This window comes from Odontesthes bonariensis, chromosome 13, assembly GCF_027942865.1.
Source record: "Odontesthes bonariensis isolate fOdoBon6 chromosome 13, fOdoBon6.hap1, whole genome shotgun sequence".
NCBI lineage: Eukaryota > Metazoa > Chordata > Actinopteri > Atheriniformes > Atherinopsidae > Odontesthes > Odontesthes bonariensis.
The window spans coordinates 22,868,858-22,891,260 of NC_134518.1; the positions used below are offsets into that span (position 1 = coordinate 22,868,858).

General features: G+C 41.9%; 2 protein-coding genes across 2 annotated transcripts; both read right to left on the reverse strand.

Annotated features, from left to right (window-relative positions):
- Positions 1-2,711: 2,711 nt before the first annotated feature.
- slc25a5 (solute carrier family 25 member 5) lies at positions 2,712-4,922 on the reverse strand. Its single transcript, XM_075481629.1, has 4 exons — positions 4,571-4,922; positions 3,459-3,945; positions 3,226-3,366; positions 2,712-3,141 (listed from the first exon to the last, which is right to left on the reverse strand). Exons 1-4 carry the CDS (start codon positions 4,679-4,681, stop codon positions 2,984-2,986), a joined length of 897 nt encoding a protein of 298 aa, XP_075337744.1. The 5' UTR covers positions 4,682-4,922; the 3' UTR covers positions 2,712-2,983.
- Positions 4,923-5,592: 670 nt separating this feature from the next.
- On the reverse strand, positions 5,593-13,269 carry slc25a43 (solute carrier family 25 member 43). The gene is made up of 5 exons (XM_075481628.1): positions 12,825-13,269; positions 9,707-9,948; positions 9,367-9,539; positions 6,765-6,899; positions 5,593-6,332 (listed from the first exon to the last, which is right to left on the reverse strand). The coding sequence occupies exons 1-5, from the start codon at positions 13,094-13,096 to the stop codon at positions 6,120-6,122; spliced, it is 1,035 nt and encodes a 344-aa protein (XP_075337743.1). The 5' UTR covers positions 13,097-13,269; the 3' UTR covers positions 5,593-6,119.
- Between the last annotated feature and the right edge of the window lie 9,134 nt (positions 13,270-22,403).

Genomic DNA, 22,403 nt, shown 5'->3' on the forward strand with positions numbered 1-22,403 from the left:
GGAAAATGGAAAACCACAGAGGCTCAACCTTGTAAAATTTACATCAGAAAATAGGGTTACTTGGTTTATGTGGATATAATGGATGCTGTATTAGTTACACACTGGAAATGTGCCTGAAGTTAGGGACAGTAAACATCTGCCAAAACATATTTGTCAGAAATAAGAAATGATGATGCAGTAAATAAACTTTACAAGCAGACCAATAGTGGATAAGAACATTCAAACTTTCACACCAGGCTGATTTGTGTATGAATAAATCTATGGTGACTGTGCACATATCACAATGTAACATGTACACAGAACTGAAAGCAAACCCGATGTTTCCCCTGATGATAAACAAAATAATACTGTCCTTTACTACAGCTTTACTACTGATAGGTAAATAGATGTTTTTTTTCACCCACGTGTGGAAAGCACTGAGGTCTTGATCCTGTGACGTAATTCAGTGTAACAGCTGAGATTATGTAACAGTCTGGCTGACAGAAGGCTCTTAGGGAGCAGAGATTTAGTGATGTTTAGTTTTGCATGTTGAGAAGCACATTGATTATTATGCCGCTCTTTAGAAAAGGCCAGCGTTTGTTTTCACTCAACTACAGCATCTTAGTTGTGTGTGCTTCCATTTCCTGCTACTTTATAAGTTTCTTCTAAGTGTGTTTAAGAAAGAAATATGAGCTTGGACATTATTTTGACATTTCCCTAATGAATGTGCATGGAGAGTATTTCAGGTTCTTTATGTTGCATCGTAACAAGCTGAACTACCCAAAAGTGGTAAAATGTTAGATGAATAAATTAAAGGTGGGATTTTTTTTGCTTTAAAATAGATTGGGGAGTACTTTTTGAATTAATTATTTCAAATGATTTCAACACTTGCCTGATCTCAGCATCCTGAAACATAAAAGAGTAATGGCAGGTGCCTCGAAATGGAATATGAGAGAAACTATATGTAACATAAATGGCTGTAACATAAACTTATCAAAAGTTGATCAATATTCCCCCCACACACACACACACACTATGGTCAGCATGTGTCATTATTCATTTTACAGATAAACATGCACTTTTATATTATAAAAGGAGAAAAGAAAATCAATTAATCCAGACATAATTGCGATCATTGCTGCCTAGTGGCACGGCACGTGTTTTAGTGACAGTGAAAGTGAAATGCAGCTGTTTGACTTGTTAACCATGTGACCTCAGAGTCAGTGTTTATAAGCTAAAGAAGGACGGTGTGTAAAAGGCTGTGATCCCTGTTAAAGCTGTAATGGCACAGAAGCTCAGTGAATGAGGGATCATCTGTATGTGTTACCTGCTGAGAGGGGCTTTCAGGAATTGGACCGGTCAACTGATTTCACTGGGTCAGAGGTCATGTTCAAGACTTTGCGACTCAGTTGGAGAGAGATTAGACGGTGACCAGCCGAGCAGGTCGCGTAATCTGAGAGCGTTGCTAAAATGAGGCTGTGTTCTCCATTCAGAATCTGTCTGGGTTGCATGATCAAAACATGGGGATTGTGTCTCATCTAGATTAATCTGGGTACTTTTTAAAGAAGTTAATGACTTAGAGTTTTTTTTTTGTTTGTTTTTTTACAAGGGCCAAGAATAAAAAATGTTGAGGACACATCTGTAGAGATGGAACTAAACTTTTGATTAACTTTGAAAGCCGACATATGCTTCAAATACTCCGAAACAGCTTCAATCATTCACTCAGATTATTCCAAAAGCCCTATTTGTTTTTTTTTAGTCCTGAAATTGAGATGGTTTTCCCAAAAGGCAAAAGCTCTTTAAATGGTGAAGAATGATATCAAAGCTAAAGTAAGTTTACACATATATAAACACAAATTAATTGGATTCTACTACAGTACCTGTAGTGTTGTAGATACAATTAAACCTGTACTACAACTGTCCTATATTTATACAGAAAGCACAAGGACAGAGATTACAGTTAACGAAGGGGTGGTACATACTCTGGTTAGAGCCCAAGAAGTACACAATGTCCTTCCCTACGCAGGCCACAACTGGCTCAAAGCCTGCGCCTCTTTACACCGGCCAAGATCATGTCTCAAGAGGAATCCAGTGTATGGCACCTCCTAAAATACGCATCAGTTACTGAGTTACAGCAGCAGATCCAACTGGGAAACTGTCTAAAGGAGTCTTTTTCCACTTGAATCCGTCTCAAAAGAACTACTCGTTCTGTGGGGGGGTTTGTAGTTTTTCTTTTGAAATACACGGTGAAGTGACACAGGAAGAGATCACTTCACTGTGACAGTAAACATCTATGGTGTCGTGTTGGGAAACGGTCCAACAAATCAAGGACAAAGTCCTCATTCACACCAGTTGGGAGTCAGAAGATGCCTGGCAGGAAATCAAAGTATATTTAGAAGGTTGGAATAATCCACCTCACTACAGATAGTCCTGATTGTTTCTCTATAGCAAGTCCCTCACGCAAATGTTCTGCTCGCACATATGTGTAATACATTGATAAACTTCATGCATATCACTTTTCTGTAACCGCGTCTTAGTACGGTCAGGTCAACTTTCTCAGCTGATTTTGGCTTTCCCCCAACTACAACCTGCAGCTCTAGGATTACGTTTCTCCTGAGAAGCTGCCAAATGGCTACCAAAAGCAACAGGTCTAAGGACATGCACTGCAAGGACACTTGGATTGCAAAGACATCCTTCATACATGGCATTGCGTTTCAAAACCACACGGGATGTTCACTCAGTAGGTTGCCTTTATTTCTCTTTTTCTGGCAAGGTTCCTGTGGTTAGGGAATGAAACTCTTTTAAGGGGCAAAACAGAAAAAAAAAAAAAAAAAAAAAAAATCATGGGCCAAGAGAAGAGTGCAGAACAGATTCCCCCAGTACAACTAGTAAAAAAATACTAGTTGGTCCCTATAAATATAGATTGGCATTTAAGTCCTTCCAAATGTACAAGATATGTTACAGTTAAACTTCACAACATGAACAATGGACATACAAAGTCAACTTAGAGGATTTTCTTAAGCTCATCATACAAGACGAGCACAAAGGCACCGCCCATGCCTCTGAGCACGTTGGACCACGCTCCTTTGAAGAAGGCCTTGGAGCCCTCATCACGTGCAATCTTCTTCCAGCAGTCAATGGTTCCCGTGTACATGATGTCAGCTGAGGGGACGAAACACAACCGTAAAGACCTTAATCATGTCCACAAAAACAGAGAGTTACACTGCGATATAGTGGGTTCATCACCTCCTTTCCGTCCAGACTGCATCATCATACGACGACGGACGGTATCGAAGGGATAGGACACGAGACCGGCGACAGCTGTCACAGACTGGGCGATCATCCAGCTCACAAGAATGGTTGTGTTCTTGGGGTCTGGAAGCATGCCTGCAAGAGAAAGGTCAACCAGGAAGATTAACCAAAGTTTCAAACAGAAACTGGAGTTAATCTGCTGAAGGAGAGAGATAGTAAAAACTCACCCTTTGCTGTGTCGTAGACCCCAAAGTAAGCAGCTCTGTAGATGATAATGCCCTGCACTGAGACACTGAAGCCCTGGTACAGACCCTTGATGCCATCGGACTTGGAGATCTTCACCAAGCAGTCTCCCAGGCCTTTGAACTCGCGCGCCTGTCCCGATTTGCCGACATCAGCAGCGAGACGCGTTCTGGCGAAGTCGAGGGGGTAGACGAAGCAGAGCGACGTGGCTCCTGCGGCGCCACCGGATGCCAAGTTACCTGCAAAGTATCTCCAGAACTGTTTCTTCTTGTCCACACCGTCCAGGAAAATCTTCTTGTACTTGTCCTTGAAAGCAAAGTTGAGGGCCTGCGTGGGGAAGTATCGGATGACGTTGGCCAGATTCCCTCTCCAGAAGGCAAGGAAGCCCTGCTCTTTGGGGATGCGGACGATGCAGTCCATGATGCCCTTGTACTGCATGTCAGCGGAAATCTGTTTGCTGGCATGTTGCACCTGTAATTAAAATGGAGATCACATACATACAATCATTAGAACCCCCTTTCTTTGCCATCTGTTTTAGATTTAGACAAGTCAGCACAACTCTTTACGCATCCATTCAACAATTCACAGCCCCACCTCCTCCTCCTCCTCCTGCTTTGGCTGAATCCAGGCCCATTGCAGCAGTGAAAAGCCATGGCGCAACCCTTACTGTGACCTTGCCTAAACTAATGATCCGTCATGAAAGCGGAGTACTTTTTAAAACACCACAGTGGCAGAAGATAATCCCCCGTGCCTGTTTTAAGTCATTGCATTTCCACCTAAGAGCACTGCAGCTTTCTGGCCAGTACATTACGTAACAGGTCTGATTCTGCTCATTCCTCATCTGTGCCTGCAGAGCTGCTGCAACTCTATAAATCTATAACCCAGTTTCTACTCCTCGCACCGCAGCATCTATTGACATTATTTCACATCTTTACCACTGCATCCCCTTTAGAGTTCTCCTCCATCCCTTAAAAGTCCCAACACAAGCAATAACATGCTGAAAATGAGCATCTGGACTTTTCCAGCGTGCCGCATCAAACTGACATCAGTAACTGAAGTGTCACGTCAGGCGCCTGCAGGGCAGAGCAACACCCACCTGGAGAAGAAGTTTGACTCTCTCGATGGGGGCTACAGCTGTTTTGGAGATGGCAGCGGCGATACCACCGGCCAGGAAGTCCTTGGCGAAGGAAATGGCTGTTTCACTCATCTTCGGGTGCTGTTCCGCTGCCTGCTCGGTACTGTTCGGCGGTGTAGTTGAAATGGCCGAAGTCAATGTGGAGTTGAGGGGATTTTAAGGAGGCTGAACGCGAGACGGAACGTGAACACAAGAGTGTTGTTCGTGATTGGGCAGTTGTGAGAGTAGTAGGCGGGTCTGGGCCGCGTCTATTTAGCGGTGTTTGCTGCTGTGTTTGGTCACTGGTGAAGTAAATGTGCGACAAGCCGACTTTTGCCTCACAGGAGTGAACTTTTTATCCGTTACTGAGCCAGTTTGGCGTGGTCCTGAATCCCGTTTCAGCGGAAGTCAGGGGTCTGTGTTGGGCACGGGTTTTGTTTGTTTGTGTTTTTAAAGTTCAAGGTCGAGTCAAGTGTCAGTGTGAAGCAGCTGGGGCCTAAACACTATGGTGGGTAAAGGTCATCCCATCTGTTGACGTCCTTTGGCTGTCATCCTGTTTCCCATAGAGAGAAGGACATGATTGAGTCAGCTGACTGACTGCAGGCAGAACCTGCCTCAGCACACTCATCCAGCCTGTGGTCTGCTACCTCAAAGTGCTTTGAGGCATTAAAGTTCAAGGCTGAAACATTAGGTAGTGAAGTAGGTGCTGGTACAGAGCAGAAATAGCCAAGTCATATTGAGATTTAAAACACAGTAATCCATTATAAAAGGTATTAACATGAAAAATATACTTGAACATACTCATAGAATGGTATGTGGAAGGTAGGCTGTCAGAATCAGAACCAACATTACGCTTTGTCGCTGGAAACTCCCCACACAAGAGAGCGAATCTCAGCTGAACAGGGAGTAGCTTTATCCACCTGAAGAACGGACATTGTTTATATTAGAAATGAAAAATGGAAGCCCAAGAAGAAGGAACAAGTGCATGAAGAATAAAAAATGTGTTGTTGAGAAGAAACATTTTAATGCTTCATTTCCTCCATCAAAATCCACGTTAGCGTATTTACACGACAGACCATAGCACACTTAAAACTTACAAAGACATCAAAATGTCACACTCATTGTACATTAAAAAAAAAAAATACCATCAGCGGTACACTTTCTCACGGTCGTAACGCTCAGCTTTTAAGTACAACTGTGAAAGCATTTTGCAACCGATTTTTACGCGAATAGGCCTTGGCGCTACTTGAAGTTAATGCAGCAATAACTGCAAAAAGCCCCAAAATAAATACAACATTCAAGGCACATGATAAAAGCTATCATGAATTGTGGTTAAGAAAGTAATTTGTGAACAAATACCACTGTTGGATGACACAATACTGTTCTGAAAGAGGTAGACGGTCCATTCATGACATTATCTCATTTGCTTTTCTGTGTTTTTTTGTTGTTTTTTTTACAGTCAATTGCTGGTCAATTGTGGTCAGAAGTCTTTTCCTTTGTCTTTGAACCAGAAATATTTTCACGTGAAGCTTCACCAGCGATTTCCCAGAGACGACTCCCTTGACCCAAAGTTCCTGTTTTTCAAGTAGCGTTTGACCTCCTGCAGCTCATAGGGCCCGAGGCTCTGGTCGACTCCCGGTGTGAGCTGGTAGCTCAGAGGTGAGATGATGTAGCCGTTGCGGTAAAGGCAGACCTGCTTACACATCTCAAAGCAGGTGAAAAGAAGGCCAAAGTAGGGCACGATCTGTGAGGGGAGGTGGGGAGAGATTAGTGCGTCTTAGTGGAATAACATTTTCACTCAGTCTGATTTTAATTATCAATCAGATTTGCATCATGGAACGGCCATTATTATTTTTAATTAGTTGAGTTACATGTGTGAAACAACATGCAGCTCTGAAAGATATCTGCAGCTGAAATTGGAGAGTGGAGCATGCTGTTCCACTTTGCTCATGATATTCCTGCCGTGAATTTCAAACCGAACATTGCTTTCCATGCCCTGCCCCCATTCCCTCCACTGCGTAGGCCGCAGGTTACAATGATGTCCCTTCGCTGTCATAAAGGCACCAATGATCCTGAACACGAGCAGCCATTTCAGTTCCAATTCAGTTGGAACAAAAGATTGAGCAAACCAGTGCCGTGGCCGTATGAATAATATACTGTACAGATGGAGAATTACCTTTATTGTGTTAGCAGTGAGGCCGTTCCACAGTGACAGGACGCCCTTGTTTTTAACAACCTGCCTGAAACAGTCGATCATTCCAGAGAAATGGACGTCAACGCCGCCAAAATGTGGAAGACGGGCACTCTGCGCCTGAGAAGAGAGAAAGTGAAAATATGCAGAGGTGTATTAGTAAAGTGTTCTAATGTTCCAATAAAATGAAAACCCGGGAAGGTCGGGTGACGCTTCAAAAGACACGATGCTTTAATATTTAAAAGGTGAAGCATTTCTTTGACTGTTTTCACAAATGAACAGTGGAGATTTTCAGGAGAATGTGCGGATAATTAGGCTCGGACTCTCTCCACAGTTGCCATCACGACACATTCTCACATCTGGAAATATTCCGGAGCGTCATCCGAGTGCGCAGAGGACGCGGGACACGGCGCAAAAACCATGCGAGACATTTCTCCTACAGCACACGAGGCTCCTCGGTGGCTGCTTTTGTGCCAATATTAATATCAATGTCACGTTTATCGTCACACGAGTGGAAAGCAACATACAGGCCAAGTGAAGAGTATGAAGCAGCGACCGTTATCGATGTGCTCATCAAAAAAAATCCAAACTCAGCGCTGCGTACAGCCCTCCGGATCATTTCTATGACATTTCAGGGCTGTAGTGTGAAAATGTCTAAATCCATCTATAATTATCGCGACAAGCAGCTGTAGAACTGTGCTTCAATTACGGTGTGAGGACAAGGATAGAAAAGAAATGACCGAAAAGTCAAACTAATCAAAATAAATGACAGTGAATGTGATCATATCAAAAGAAAAAAGGTTTGACAAAAGATATCTGATCACTCAGAGGGAACTTCCAGTGGGAAACTGGGTCTTGTGCTCTCTACCTCAACACATCCGTGCAGGCTGACTGTCATGTGATGTAATAAAGGATATGTGCCCTCAGACGTTTCAAGGCTCTAAATAGGGAACATACAGAGGTGGCAGTTTTAAGACTATTTGGTAGATCGGTCTGTAGATTCTCACTCATTGAGGTCATGACGAGCTGAAATGTTACACAGAGAGAAACTGAAATTCTTTGGTTGCCGAAGTAATTTCACCTCCACAAGTTCTGACTCTCTGGTGGACTCCCAGATATTTAACCTCTCGTGGAGCCATTTGCACCTTGAGTGTCGTTGAGTTCACCTGTATTGTGTCGTAGACCCGGCCAGCTGTAATGTGGGCGGCACGGACTGCGGAGGTCAGATGTGAGTCGTCTGGCATTTGTAGTGGAAACGTCCAGCTTGCAAATAAGTTGAACTACAGCGAGCTTATCTTAAGTCATTATCCCAAGCTTCTGGAAAACATCCTCAGCGTCTTTACTGTCATTCATTATCCACCCTGCGTTAACATTTAACTCTTATTAACTCTTTAACTTTTCATAACACAGACTGAATCACTAAATCAAGTTTTTAGATGAAAGAAATTCTGCCTTATTGTTTGGCAACATGGGTTTGATAAAACTGAAAACCTACAGCTGACTGACAGTTACCGACTATCTTTAGAGAACTTATGTATAGCTTCTGCAGACCTGGTGCACATGCACATTCCCAGCTGCTGTTGAACTCTGTGGTATCTAATAATAGGCTGTTGAAGAACCGGATGCAGTATTCTGTCAGTGCGGCGCCATTGTTCCCCCCGTGTGTCCTTCCTAACCCACAGAAGGCATCTCAGACTTGACTTAAAGGGAGCACCTTTTTTTTATACGATCATACAGAAAATGTCCTGGCTTTAAATCTAAGGGGAAAATTACTTTAATATCAGTGTTACTCTGATGTTCCATGTCCTCTTTCTTTTTTTCAAATGAAAAAATAATTAGATTTTTTTTTTTTTTGTTAAAAACACTGAATGGCCAAATAAAGTTGGCCAGTGAACCATTTAGGCCATGAACTGTATTTAAGACTTTATAAATAAAGTGTGCTGTGTCTAAATCTATTATTTAAATCTATGAGTTAGGCACATCCCCACTGCCCTCATCTGGAGTAAAAGTGGTAATACAACCAAGTGCACAGGATCAGCTACATTTTCTATACCCGTTTAATCCATTTCAGGGAAGCAGGGGCCCAGCTGCCATTGGGCGACAGTGAGACTCCATCTCAGAGACAATCAGCCACCTACACTCACACACCAATTTCAGTCACCATTTCCAGATATTCATCGAGAAACTCTGAGATTTGAGGAGTAATGGTTGATCTCATTAAAACATGCATTGCATTATCTCCAGCACCCTTTTTTGCAGTTTACAGAATCAGAAACAACCAAAAAGTGTTGACAAATGAGTAAGAGCAGGCAGTTAAATTTGAAACATGATGTCACAGGTGTTGATTTTCTCCTACTATGACGCTGCTCCAGTGCCAGCCTGTTGCAGCCGCTCTTTTCTCCTGTCTCCCAACAGAACATGCTGTTTAAATGACCTCAGAGCGGTGACGTTTACATCTATAGTTTTTTAATAGGAAATTTGGCCCCTTCTCTCCAGCCCTTCATTTGTGTTATTCTTTAGGCCACAAATGGCCCCAAAACACTGTGCAGTTAAAACCCACCTGTAGAAAACTGTTCTGGTGACTTACTTGCATTTTCCGCTTCACGGTTTCAAAAGGGTACGAGAGGGTCTGAGCCACTCCTGCTGCAATACAGCCATTAATGAAGTTCTGCAGCGGAGTGAAGCGAAAAGGAGGCTCCTGCCAGAGCGTCTCCAAATTCAGGTAGACTGCATAGCATCCAACAGAAAAGGGAAACGCACCTGCAAACAAGGAAGATGCACCGTTAGTTACGGTAAATCTTATCACTGACACGAGGGGGAAATCTGAGGGATTTCTTCACTAAATCCCCAAAACTATATGTGTTCCAGACGCGGAAATGGAAAAGCAGACCTTAAATGAACAAGTATGCAAGTGTGCGCATACACACCCAATACAGTGAGGGAAAATCCCCTGTAGAGAGCGTGCAGCCCTTCATTCCTGTAGATCTTCGAGAGAGTGTGAGCTACACCAACATATGTGGGCTGCCTGCAGTTCTGAGCGATGAGTCTGGTCTCTGCCACCTCCAGAGGGTACGTGACCAGGGCTGCGGCAACACCCGCCAGTCCACCGGCAAATGTGGCCCTCCACTGGGAGATGTAGCCCAACTCATCCATGTGAAGGTGGACTATCCTGCACACAAAGAGAGCAACGTGTGATTAATAACACTTTGATCTTGATGGTATGCTCTTCGGCGTTGGTATTAGACTGAAGTTTAATGTCTGCTACGTGAACATTAGCTTTATGATTTAGGGTTGAAACACCGGATGCTTGTTAACAGATCAGTCATTATGCAGTAAACTCGTTTAAAAATATCTATTGTTTGTTTAAAGGAGAAAAAGCTTAAATCGGCTCTTTTAAATCAGAGGATTTGCTCATTTTCTTTGTTTATCTTGCACTTAACTTGAATAATTTACAGTTTGGGAAAGGAGAACAGTGGCCATTATACATTTGAACTGGTCCAGGAAAGTATGATGCAGACCTGCTTTGATTTGTTTAGTTTCACAAAAGACAAATTAACAAGTAAGAAAACTAATGAAGTCGCAGGCCTCCTCCAGTGACAACGAACACCTTGTTGAACAATGCAATGAGTGTATTAACTGTGCCGCTAAATTGTCTGTTAAAGTGAAGAATAAATAACTCCAGTCAGTCATCTACTGATTTAAATTTAGCTTAAGGTCATTAACAGGAAACTTTGTGCGGAAAGAGCACGTGAATCGATCATGTGTGTGTGTGAAAAAGAGGAACATAACATACAAAACAAGGGGAAGTTTGCCCGCTCAGGATGAGGTGTGTACACAAACACACGTGTTTAAAAGCGTGAGCGGACACCTCCTCAGACAAGTGCATTTATCACGCTGATGGATTATGGCTGTGTTTACAGCTCCTCCCTGCCCTGTGTGTTTGTTTCGTTCCTGTGTCACGCTGTCCGCGCTGCGGTGTGTTTTGTCCTCTAGTTACCCCACAGAAACATGACACCATTCATCCCTCAGCTCAGACTTACAGGCAGGACTTCCTTTCATGATCAGATTTCAGATTGTAAGGTGCTGTTTACACATACCCGGGTATTTTGATAAACGCATATTTTCTAACCTTCGTTTGCAAAAAAAAACTAGGTGCACACAGCCCCGTTTTAAAAAAAAACCACGTCTACATTGATCCACATAAATACGCTATCAAGAGCTGTTAAATTACGCCAAGCCTGACGGTGGCAGTGTTAGAACAATGAGAATTCCACACAAGCCAATCAGAAGCCTAATAGAGAACCGCTGACAGGAAGAACTTCCGGATCCTTTTCAAGAAGAAAATATGGCGCCAGGCTCATGTGTGTGGACTGATAGCGAGACTGAGCTACTTTTACACGTTGCGCTGGACTATAAAACTGCTAAAGCCGTGAAAAATGTCTTTATTGTTCAATACATTGTATGACTGTAATTTTCAAAATCACACAAGCAAGTATAGCTTGAAACAGAAATGCTGCTAGTACCTCCATGCTTGCCAGATAAACAATGGACGGAGAGAAAGGCGTTTTCACGCTAGCATCCTGCCAACATGGCGGACAGGGGCGGGGCTCTGTACTATGACGACAACTCCGCATTCCATTCTGAAAACTCCGTTTTTGTCTCTTTCAACCAGTTTACACACAAACGCTAAACGGAGTTTTTAAAAAAATCTTCACTTTTGCCGGAGGAAAAAACTCCGTTTGTGTATAAACGAAAGGCACAAACGAAGGGAAAGGTCTTCGTTTATCAAAATACCCGGGTATGTGTAAACAGCACCTAAAATTAGGGGCCAAAATGCAATCGAGAGAAATTAGTCTATGAAACTGCGTAGGTGTGTATGTTACAGTTATAATTCACATTTGTTAGCAATTAATCAATCAAGATGTTTGTAATTATTGGTAATGAGCTCCAATAATGCCCACTTTAATAGAAATCGCAAACATTTCAGTATATTATTTACAGACAAAAACAACCAGAAACTGTTTACACTGGGAAATACAAAGTGGCCATTGTAGTATTTTAAATAACGTGAAAAAACAAACAAAAAACGTTTCTACATTCGTGGATCAGCTTCAATTATTTGGACACATTTTCTGCAAAAAGCCTACACAATGTTTTCAGTTTTGGTTTCTGTAATCTGACATTTTCTTTCTTAGTGGTATCTTTTAAAATCTCTTTCTTATGTTTATTTGTAAGGAGGAATATCTGTGAGTTTAGGGGTATATTCACTGATAAAAACCTGACAAAATATAATAGACATTGTTCAGCGTAATCTGAGATTTCCTTGACCACACTTGTTATCATTTACTTTAGCCGTGACCTGAAGATTAATTGTCTCCTATGATGAGTAGCCTTTATCAAAACAGGTTATTATCATGTTTTTTTCTGTCCTTTTACTCTTATCAAGTAATTGTTTCAACTCAGATCAATGTAGCACAGCATATAAAAAGCATTTAAAAAAAAATCTATTCAACCCTAAACTGATTGGTGATAAGTTGTAGGTTCTTCTGTTTTGTTATTGTATTGTTGTGTTTTGTAAAATGTTTTCTAACTGGGTTACCGTTCCTGATAATAGCTTTTTACTGCAGTAACTCAGAAACTACCTGTGAGACGAAACTCAGGGCATGTTTAATACGTCATGATTTAAAAATCGACTGAGCAAATGAGGCCTTCTGATTGGCTGAAAAGAAGAAGGCGATCTTCGTCCGGTAAAACAGGAAGTACATCTGTAGCTTTAAGAATGAGACGAAAACAATACTTTAAATAACCCGTTTCTGTAGTTTCATCACGTCAGACAAAATCCAATTAAAGTGAATATTATATCACATTTTCTTCGGCATAGGTCCATATGTTTCACCTGCTGTTTTACACTGTTAATAACACGGACAAGTCAACGTCACCTGACCAAGTTGGTTAAAAAGCTAATTTATAGACTAACAATCCTATAAGCGTCTATACAGTCGGCACAACGTGATGCCAGACAACTTTACAATGGGGTCTGCTTACTTTTTGTATGTTGTGAGGTGAACTGCGGTGTATGGAAACAGCCGGAGGCACGAAGCCAGGTTTCCTTTCCAAAATGCTCGAAGTCCCTCATTCTGGTAGACGACAACAAAACTTTGACAGAAACCGCTCTTGCAGTGAAATGTTCCCACTTGGTTTTTAATCTTCACCACCTCCAGAGGTGACGTGACAGTTTTGCTGAAAAAGCCGGAGAAACCGACACACATAAAGCTTTGAGAACTCGTCAGTCTGTTGTCCTTCTTCACCGAGGCCATGGCCTTTTGGCCCGAACTCTGTGGTCCTCTGAGGATGTCGGTTTTCTTCGAGAGTCAGTAAAAGATCTCTTTGTACGGGTCAGAAGTCCAATTATAGCAGCGAAGAGGTGCCCGACTCCTGTCTCGACCAGCTGTGTTATGTGACTACAAATTCTCGACACCTTGTGCGACCATAGAGCACTGGACACCAGAGGGCGCTCTTTGACCTAAATATAAACCACAACCCCCAATTCCCCAATTTTACACATATAAGTGTACACAACCTCTTATTAATGATGAGGGAATGAGCAGCATTTATATCTAGATTAAAGAGTTGACCTGCCTAACATAAAATCTACAAAAGTAAACAGCAGTTAGCCGTCAACTTAATAAAGTGCAGTCAACATTTTCCCTCGTAAATGTGTGTCCATGTTTTCCAAAAAAAAGACTTTCAAACTTTTGATTCATCAGTAACTGGCTCGGTGATGAAAGTTTTCAGAAGTGTTCCTGAGCCCATGCAGTGATTTGCACTGATTAACCGGGTCTGCTTTTAATGCAGCGCCACCTGAGGGGGCGTGAATATCACAGCCTTGTATGCAGAGAAATTTTTCTGGATTATCAGATTCTTTTAATGATATCATACAAAGCAGAGGATGAAATCCCCAAATCATTTTTTTTTTTGTACAATAAGATCCCAGAAACTGCTTGATTAAGTAATTCACCTGTTGACAATTATTAATCTGTTTTGCTGACATGTGTCACTAGTTTCTTTTCCCCTTTAGCAACACACAACTTTTGTGATCTTTTGTTGTCCTTGTCCCAATTTTTTTAATTTTTTAAAAACCATATGTGTGTGTGTATGTATGTATGTATAAAACATTTTTTTTCTGATTTATAAGAGATATACATATGTATGACATTTGAAATTGTTACTTTTGCCTGCTTATTTGTGTTAACCCTCAAAGGCCTGGACTGCCACCTGTAGTTCAGATAGCTACAGTTTTAAAATGGCTTTAGGTCTTTAGGCTTTAGGTTCATTTGTATTTAATTGCTGTTTTATATTTTCACTGTTTAGAACAAACATGCTTTGAACATTTTTGTAGACATATGCATAAACATGCAACAAAATACAGATGTGCATAAAAAAAATAGGTGCAAAAATGCACTTTCATATTCAATAAAAACAGGAAACAGGTAAGCATAAACTCAAGGTTAGTCCTTGAAGTTAGAGCAGTTCTTTTGTTTTTAATCCTTTGTTTTAACCTAACTGAATAGCAGTAAAAATAGCTTAAATAGTTTAACGAAGCCCTTCCTCATATTTTTCGCTGACTCAGACAGGTGACTTTATCTCTACAGGTGATGCAGTGCACCGGCTTTCTGATTGATCTTTGTTAGCTGACAGTAAAAGGTGTGAGAATATATAAGTTGAAGCAGGGTTCTCAGATTCAAAATATTAAAATAAATTAGTGTTTTTAGGTCCCTGAGTTATTTTTTTCTTTCATTCTCTTCTATGTTCATTTCATTTCTACAGTCTGTCGTCATGTGTCTGCATCAGCCAGGTTGATCCATTATCTTGTTTTCTTTATTGTACCAACAACATACTGTAAATCATGTCTGATTCACTGTAAAGTGTATTCATCAGCAGGGATTCGATGTTGCTGTCATGTTTCGGCCCAATGTTTGTTTTCTCCTCGTCTCGGCCTGCCAGGAGTCCCTCCCTCCCCTGCCGGGCTGACAACCTCAGATGCATGTGAGCTGCTCACTATCTGACTGTCCCGGGGCCACTTGGCTCCTTCACTAAGGCTTCCCGGAATAAGAGAACCAATCAGAGGAAATGACCGACTGATCACAGTCCTCCTCTATTGGGCCGCTAAGGGTGGAGAGTGGGGCTGCAGCTTTAAAAAAATCCGTGTCAAGAACCAATTTAACTGCATTTATGATAAATTGACACTAAATCCCCAAATTAGGAAAAGTTAGGATGGTATGGAAAGTTTGACAAAAATGTAGATCTTCCTAAATTTACTTTGACATGTTTTCATTGCCGACACAAAACCCCAAAATAGTCCATAGTTCATTTGTTAATATTAATCCGTTATTGCATTTTTGGCCTGCAAAAGAGTAAAACAATATATAAGAATAAGAATTTATAATATGAAGTTCCTCTAAGAACTTCTAAAGATTTTATTCATCATTTGATATTTTTTTTAGGAATCTGGAGCAATTCCAGTGCATAAGCTTCATGTTGATACCCATGACGTCAGATCCCTCAGATGGCACTGTATCATTCATTAATAGCTGATATAACCACATGGACAAGGATTAATGTGGGAACATCTTTTCCAGCACAACAATAAGGACTTACATTCACAAAAGCCACTGAAATCATTACCGTGCACAGAAAGCCTCATATTAAAATTGCCCAGAGTAGGTGTCGACCTCTCTGGGCTCTGAGACATCAAGGATGAACCATCACACAGTAGAAACATGTATTGTGTTCAGACCAATCGGTATTCCAGATGTTTTTTTGGTTTTATTTGGAAGAAATCGACACTGTGTGATCTGGACCAAAGATGAAAAGTCTGATCCAAACTATTGTCAGCAGCAAGTCCAGAAAAAGCCAGACTCTTTTCTGGTGTGGGGTTGGCAAAGCTCACCAACACTTCTGTGATGGCAGCATTGATGATCTTTTCCAGGGAAGCCTGAGCAACCTTAAACAGACGACGCAAAGCCACACTCTGCACACATTACAAAGGCATGGCTGAGGAAGAAGAGGGTACCGATACTGGACTGGTTTGTCTGCGGTCCTGACCTGTCCCCAACAGGCAATACGTCAAGAAATGATGACCCTGCACTGTTGCACACCTTAACACGTGTGCAGGTGGAGTAGGAGAAAATAGCAGGGTTGTGAGTGGGAATGACAACATTACACAGTAGTAAAAGCTTTACGGTCCAAAATGTTTGCTGGAAATTGTCCCAGGCCTGAAACACAGGAATGGTTGTGCAACAAATGAAATCAAGTTGATTAAACATAAAATATATTGGGTTCATACAGTCTGCAATGAAAGACAATCACAGTAAATGTCAGGCCATAAAGTCCCAGCTTTTTCTTTATAGACGTTGCAGTTTTTGTTTGGCATGTATGCTGTCATTCTACTTTAATGTTTAGGTTTCTTCCAATGGTGTTAGCTGTAAAAGCAGTTCCATTTTACAGATGCAGGATGGCAGGTTAACAGGAGAATTCAGAGTAATTTATGTATGTGCTTTAACTGAAGAAAGCCAAAGGAGCCCACTTACAAAGTCCTTTGATCTCATTCCGATTTGTGTGTGTCTCATAATACACAAGATAATGGGATATCTTTCTTGAAAGATATGTGACGTGATGTCAACTAATGCTGTATCTTATCAATTAATGCTTCAGCAATCAAACGGGACACCTCCAACAATCTGTTGCCACTGTGTCTCCTCTGCTGTCCTTCCTCTACCCCTCACACACATCACCTCTGCCCACCACAGACAGAGCGCTGCCTCCTTCCTGTATGTACACCCCCCTCCTGAAGGAGCACTTCCTCCATGAGGAAAAACAGTGCGAGAGCTGCCTGGATGCCTTTGTGTCTCCACAACTGGCACCTTGCAGTAGTTATAGGCTGGCTGTGGCATTGTCATTCTCTGGATGTCATGCGCAAGTCAACCCTTGATCTCCCACTTTGAAGTGCGTTGCTGCCCGAGCCGTGTGTGCATGCAGTGTGAGATCACGGCGATCAACAGAGGGCGCCCAACACCAGAGAGCCTGAGCGAGGGCCTTCGTGGCTGTTGCGCTTGCAGGCTGGTGCCAGGCTAACAGACTGCTGCAATAAAATTCTCACCTCATTATCTGGGACAGTCACATCACAGGCTTGTGTTGGCAGGGGAGGGGAAAGGGAAGAAAGGCTGGGGGTGGTCAAGAGGAACAGGCTTTGGGTAGCTGACACTACAGTCTGTCTGTGTGTGTCTTTTTTTTTTGCTAAAGGTGGGGGGTGTGTTGGTGAGAAAAAATCAGGGATGACTACAATTCACTGAAGCACTATGTTCACACCTCTAACCGTGAGGCTCAGGCCAAACTTCTCCCGGCTCACTTAACAGGAATGGGAGACGTGTTACGCATAGAAGCTTCATTTTGAATTAATGATTTCTCTGATGGACTGTGAAAACTTGTCAGGGTTTGTTAGGAATAATGAATGTAATTTTGCACCTCATTACTGGGAACCATCTTTATCACAACTAACATTAAACTCCTGTTACTGCTATGGACGTGTAGATCTCCTTTAACACAGCAGATTAGGTGTATGATAATTAAATATATAGCTCAAATTGGTGTAATATATATATATTTTTTACCCAGTTATGGCTGGATTTTTTTGAACATATATAATTATATTTTGTGCAGGAATTCTGTTTTTTTTTTTTTTTTTTAAACTAACATTTATCCATTATCTATTTAGCCAGAATGCAGACGACCAGCAGGCCCATTGTTTGTGAAGATGGAAAGGAGAACTTCTGGCAGCTGTTGTCCCCTTATCTTCCCATGTACAGTCAATAAATCAATATCAAATCTAAGGAAGAGGAAGCCAGATGGCCTTTCCACAACCTCTCCAGGCCAGGCATCTCTCAGGGCCTCCATGGCTACTGTACTGCCGACGCAGGCAGCACCCTTTGAAGACATACACATTCAACAAGCGGCTCAATGAATGACTAAAGGGAACAAATAAGCTGTTACGACTTTGCTCAAATCAGTGTTTGTGTTTCCATCCACATCAAAGACTCGAGTCTGTTTGATATGCAGCGCCAACACCTTGATCCGAGCCATGTACAGGTAGAGGGGAGGAGCAGTCCATTCAGAGGAGAGGGGATCATGTGGTTGCTTCTTCAGCCCTGGCTCGAGGGTAGCTGACCCAGACAGAGGGTCTGGTCGTGTCTCTTGATCCCCAGGGAGCTATTGCCTCTTATAGCCACCACTAGACAGATTATTTATTGGGTGTCCTATTGATTACATGCTTTTAAGGAATATTCAAAGGAATTCGGAGCAACACATCTTGTATTTTGAGACAGAAAGCACTATAATAGGTGGAAGGACTGGCTGCTGGTTAGTTAAAGTAAGGTCGGTCAGGTCAGTTACCTAAATACATCAGGCTCATCTTGATTTCTGTGTAGGCCAGGGGTCAGGTTAAACAGTAGTTTGATTGAATGGCTGTTCACAGAGCAGTGTGAAATGCCAGCTCTATTCCAATGTGAGAGTGGGTAGGAGGGGGTTCCTCTGGCCTTTGTGTGGCCCACGCTCTAAGAGCACGGACCCATTGTTAGAGACTAACCATCCAGCCCCTCAGACTCTCCTTTGCCCTGCTTTGTCTCGAGCAGCATGACCATTTCCTTCATTAAGGTCAGGGCAGGGTCGTGACTTTGGACACCAGTCTCCCCCGTCTGTCTGCCTGGCCGGCATACTCATAAACATATGCAACACGTGCGGTTGACACACAACAGTGTCAAAATGCGGTGGGTTTTTTTCAACAAAGAAGTTGGACACAAATAGATCCTCAATCAAATTCCTCAAATTTTGAAATCCATATGTCTAAAATATCAAAAATATGTCAGACTAATATGGTTGTTATGTGTGCCGACATGGTTTATTTGTAGCCACAACATCTCTGATTGATACAAACCGGTGAGAGATACGTCACTTGTGGCTTTTGCGAGTGTGTAAAACACACTGCCCACATACACGGAGTAGAGATAACCGCTTTACTGCCTCGGAGTTATGCAACTGTTGCAAAGAGTGGACAGCTCCCTCCCTTTGTCCTGAGGCTGGATCTGCCTTATCACAGACCCGCCATCACGGTGATAAGAGGAGGAAAGGCCAAGGGGCCGTAACAAACAGTGCGCACCATCCAGGTCAACCGTGTGAGGAGACTGGACTCAAAGGGGAGGGGAGGCGGACAAGAATATTAACTGATAAGAACCACAGAAGTCTTTTGATCTCAGAGGAGCTGATGTGGGGCTACAGGGTGTCATGCTGAGTGGACGAGCAGAATGACACAGCAGGTACAAACAAGCAAGTCCTTGAAGATCATCTGGGGCAAGGGCATATTTACACATGGAAGACATCTGACTCCCAAACATACGAGCTTGTTGGTGCTTTTCTCTATTACAGCATTCAAACAATGCTTGGCTGGGATGTTTTTAAAAGCAAAAAATACAAATAACGCCTCACTGCGTGTAAATGACCATCTAATTCCAGGCTAATAAAAGATGTAAAAATCTGTTTCTTAATCACTACCGCCAGCGTAAGCCAAAATCAGGCGATAATTTCGAGTGACTTTACAAATGTCCACAGAAGAAGAGCTCGAATGTCACAGTGTCGTCTGTGGGTTTTGAGCCATAAGTCACTGATTAAAAGCTGTCATGCGGAGGCCAGACAGGACCTGGGGCTGTGGTGCAAGCTGCGGCCTGAGCCAAATGCCTCCATGTGTGGCTCAGAGCAAGATGGAGGAGGGATCTGTTTTAGCAAGGAGTGGACAAAGGGAGGGCTGAGCAAGCTGCTGTAGAAGTAAAGCATCCTTGGTTTCTCCTTAGCAACAGTTAAATAAAAAAGCAACTAGAAGTAAAAAAAAAAAAAATCTTTTGCTCAATGTGACAAAAAAGTTAAGAGAGTTAATGTTTCACACAAAAAGACTAAATCTAATCAGAATTGTTGGTTCACCAATGTCTGATACAGCTTTTTGTTACCGAAGACCAATGCAAATATATTCCTTCATCAAGATGAATGTGGATGTCTTATGTCCTCACTACAAATCTAAATATAGTATAATAGTTCCAATCGAATGACCTATTCCCGCCAGAAACTATAGTCCTCAGCTGTCACTGAATTGTGAAATGTGTCACGTAAAAAACAAATGTTGGGACTAAGAAAATGTGGAGAGATTGATTGATACGCAGGTAGCTCTTTATGTCTTTTTTTTTTTACATGAACTGAAATAAAGAATAAAGCCAACGTTAGCTTTTAATGAGGTAATGTCTGTGTTTTCTTTTGCCGTGAGCCATAACTTTAAAACAAGAATTATGACTTCCTTTAAATCTGTCTGTGGTCCACATCAAGCCAAGACAAATGACAGCCAGGTATCAGCAACCTGTTACATCCACACTCCCATTAAAAGAATTAAGATGTAAGGAGCCTTCATTATCAGGGCTCTCTGAAGCACATCAAAGGCGGAGGTGGAGTGAGAGTGCAGCTGCCCCGACGGTGTGAGTTTCTCTTCTCTCACTGCAGAGGAACTTGTTTGTGTTGAGGATGTTTACTGATCCCAGGAAAGACAAACACCCTGCACCTTGTTTGTGGGACCCGCAGCTCAAACACAGAGCCGTGTGTGCGAGAGAAAGAGCGAGGCGAGGCTGCGCCGTATATTGTGTTGTTGGGCCATTGTTGATCTTGTCTGTGTCAATTCGACCCACTTCCAAGGTTTCACATCACTGACCAAATTCAAAGCTGTAAAAGCTTTCTTTTTACTGCGGATGTACATGAGTTTTGGAATAAAGTGCAACACACAGAATCACTGAAATCTGCATCCTACCATCAGAATTTGGGGATTTTGGCATGATAATATGACTTTTACCATCATAAATAAATGTCAGTGTTTCTATCCATCAAACTCTTTAAAAAGAAAAATGAATTACCTCATGTCAACACATGGTGTCACTCTCTCTCATCTAAAACATCCGCTTTTGGAGGAAGCTCAAAACCTTCCATCCAGTACATCTGTTGGTAACTTTTCCCACATTTTTCCCAGGAATCTGTCTAACTCAGAGAGACAAAAATACTACAGTGAGATACAGTGTTTTTCTTACCTAAAATTTACAGCTTGTCCACAGTCAAACTCCATCTGAACAGAATCTCTTTTTCCGTCTCTCTGCAAATTGTGATCGGTGCAAGTTGATTAGTGGGATTCTGGGTCATCTGTTCTGTTGCTGCCTTAAACTTAAGAGTTCCCGGAATTAAATTACTTATTTGCACCTCATCATAAACAGCAGACTGTTGAGCCCCGGCAGTCCCTCTGTGACAGCCTCTTTGCTCCAACAGCTTTTCCAAGTCACAACCCTCACCATCAAAGTCAAAAAGGCTATTTTTGAGAAATTGGCAACAACTTTCCTTCATTTTTTTTTTTTTTTTTTAGAAAAATTGATAAATAGAAGGAACTTGGAAGACATTTAGTGGAATCTATCTAATTTCTTATGACTTTTTATTGAACAGAAACTACTCATCAGACTGTACTGTCTTATAATAAATGCTATTATATTCAGGTTTCATTCAGTTTCACAGCCTCATCAACCACCCTTAACCTCATTTGGATCTTGGATTCAGACAATTTGGATACAGACCATTATTACATTGTTGATATATTTGACAACTGTATGTGCACTTTTTCTGAAACTGTCCTTTGGTCTGTTTTCTTCAACTCTCTACATGTATCTCTGTTTTTAAAGGACATTTTTCTAAATAGAATATATTTTCAAAGGCCACAATCCTGTCAGCACTTGATTGTGCAAATAAAAGTGTCCTCTGATACACATACTGTATGTTGTTTGGGATCCCTGCCATTCTGAAACGCACGAATAAAACATTTATTCACACTTCTTTACCTCTAATAAAAGTGTCCACGACTGTATAAGTCTGTCAATCAAAAAAAAAAAGAAGGCACTCACACATTCACCTAAAAATGTATGTACCGCTAAAGAGAGCAGCCTCTCATCCCAGCTGTCTTATGAAATAAAGACCAAATGACATCTGTATTGCCACCGTGGAGTGTCTCATTCTGTGAGCTTGTATCAGCAAATGTCACTTTGTGTTGGGGTTTCCTACCACGGCTATAAATCCCGGGAGGAAAAGGCTTTCACAGAGAGGTTTTATGGCTCAGAGACTTCCCTTCCATTCTGCAGGGGGTATGGTGCTTTACACCATTCATGTGTCACGGCCCTTTTAACTGGTACAATCTCAAAACTGGCAGTATTTTTCTATTCAGCACCCAAAGATGTTGACCGACACTTCAGTTAGGACAGACAATTTGGCTTCTGGCACGGCGAGCCGAAGTATACAAAGAAATGCCGACATATTTCGATAATCTGTTAATCGTTTAGAAAACGTGGAACGGAAAATCAACAAGCATTGATTTCAGCGTCTTAAATCAGAATTAGCTGCGCAATAAGCTCATTAAATTGCATTGTGCGTTGTATAAAATCACATTTCAGTATGTGAGCTGAGCATTAGGTCAAATTTGGTGGACATTTTTCTTGCATCTGACGGTTG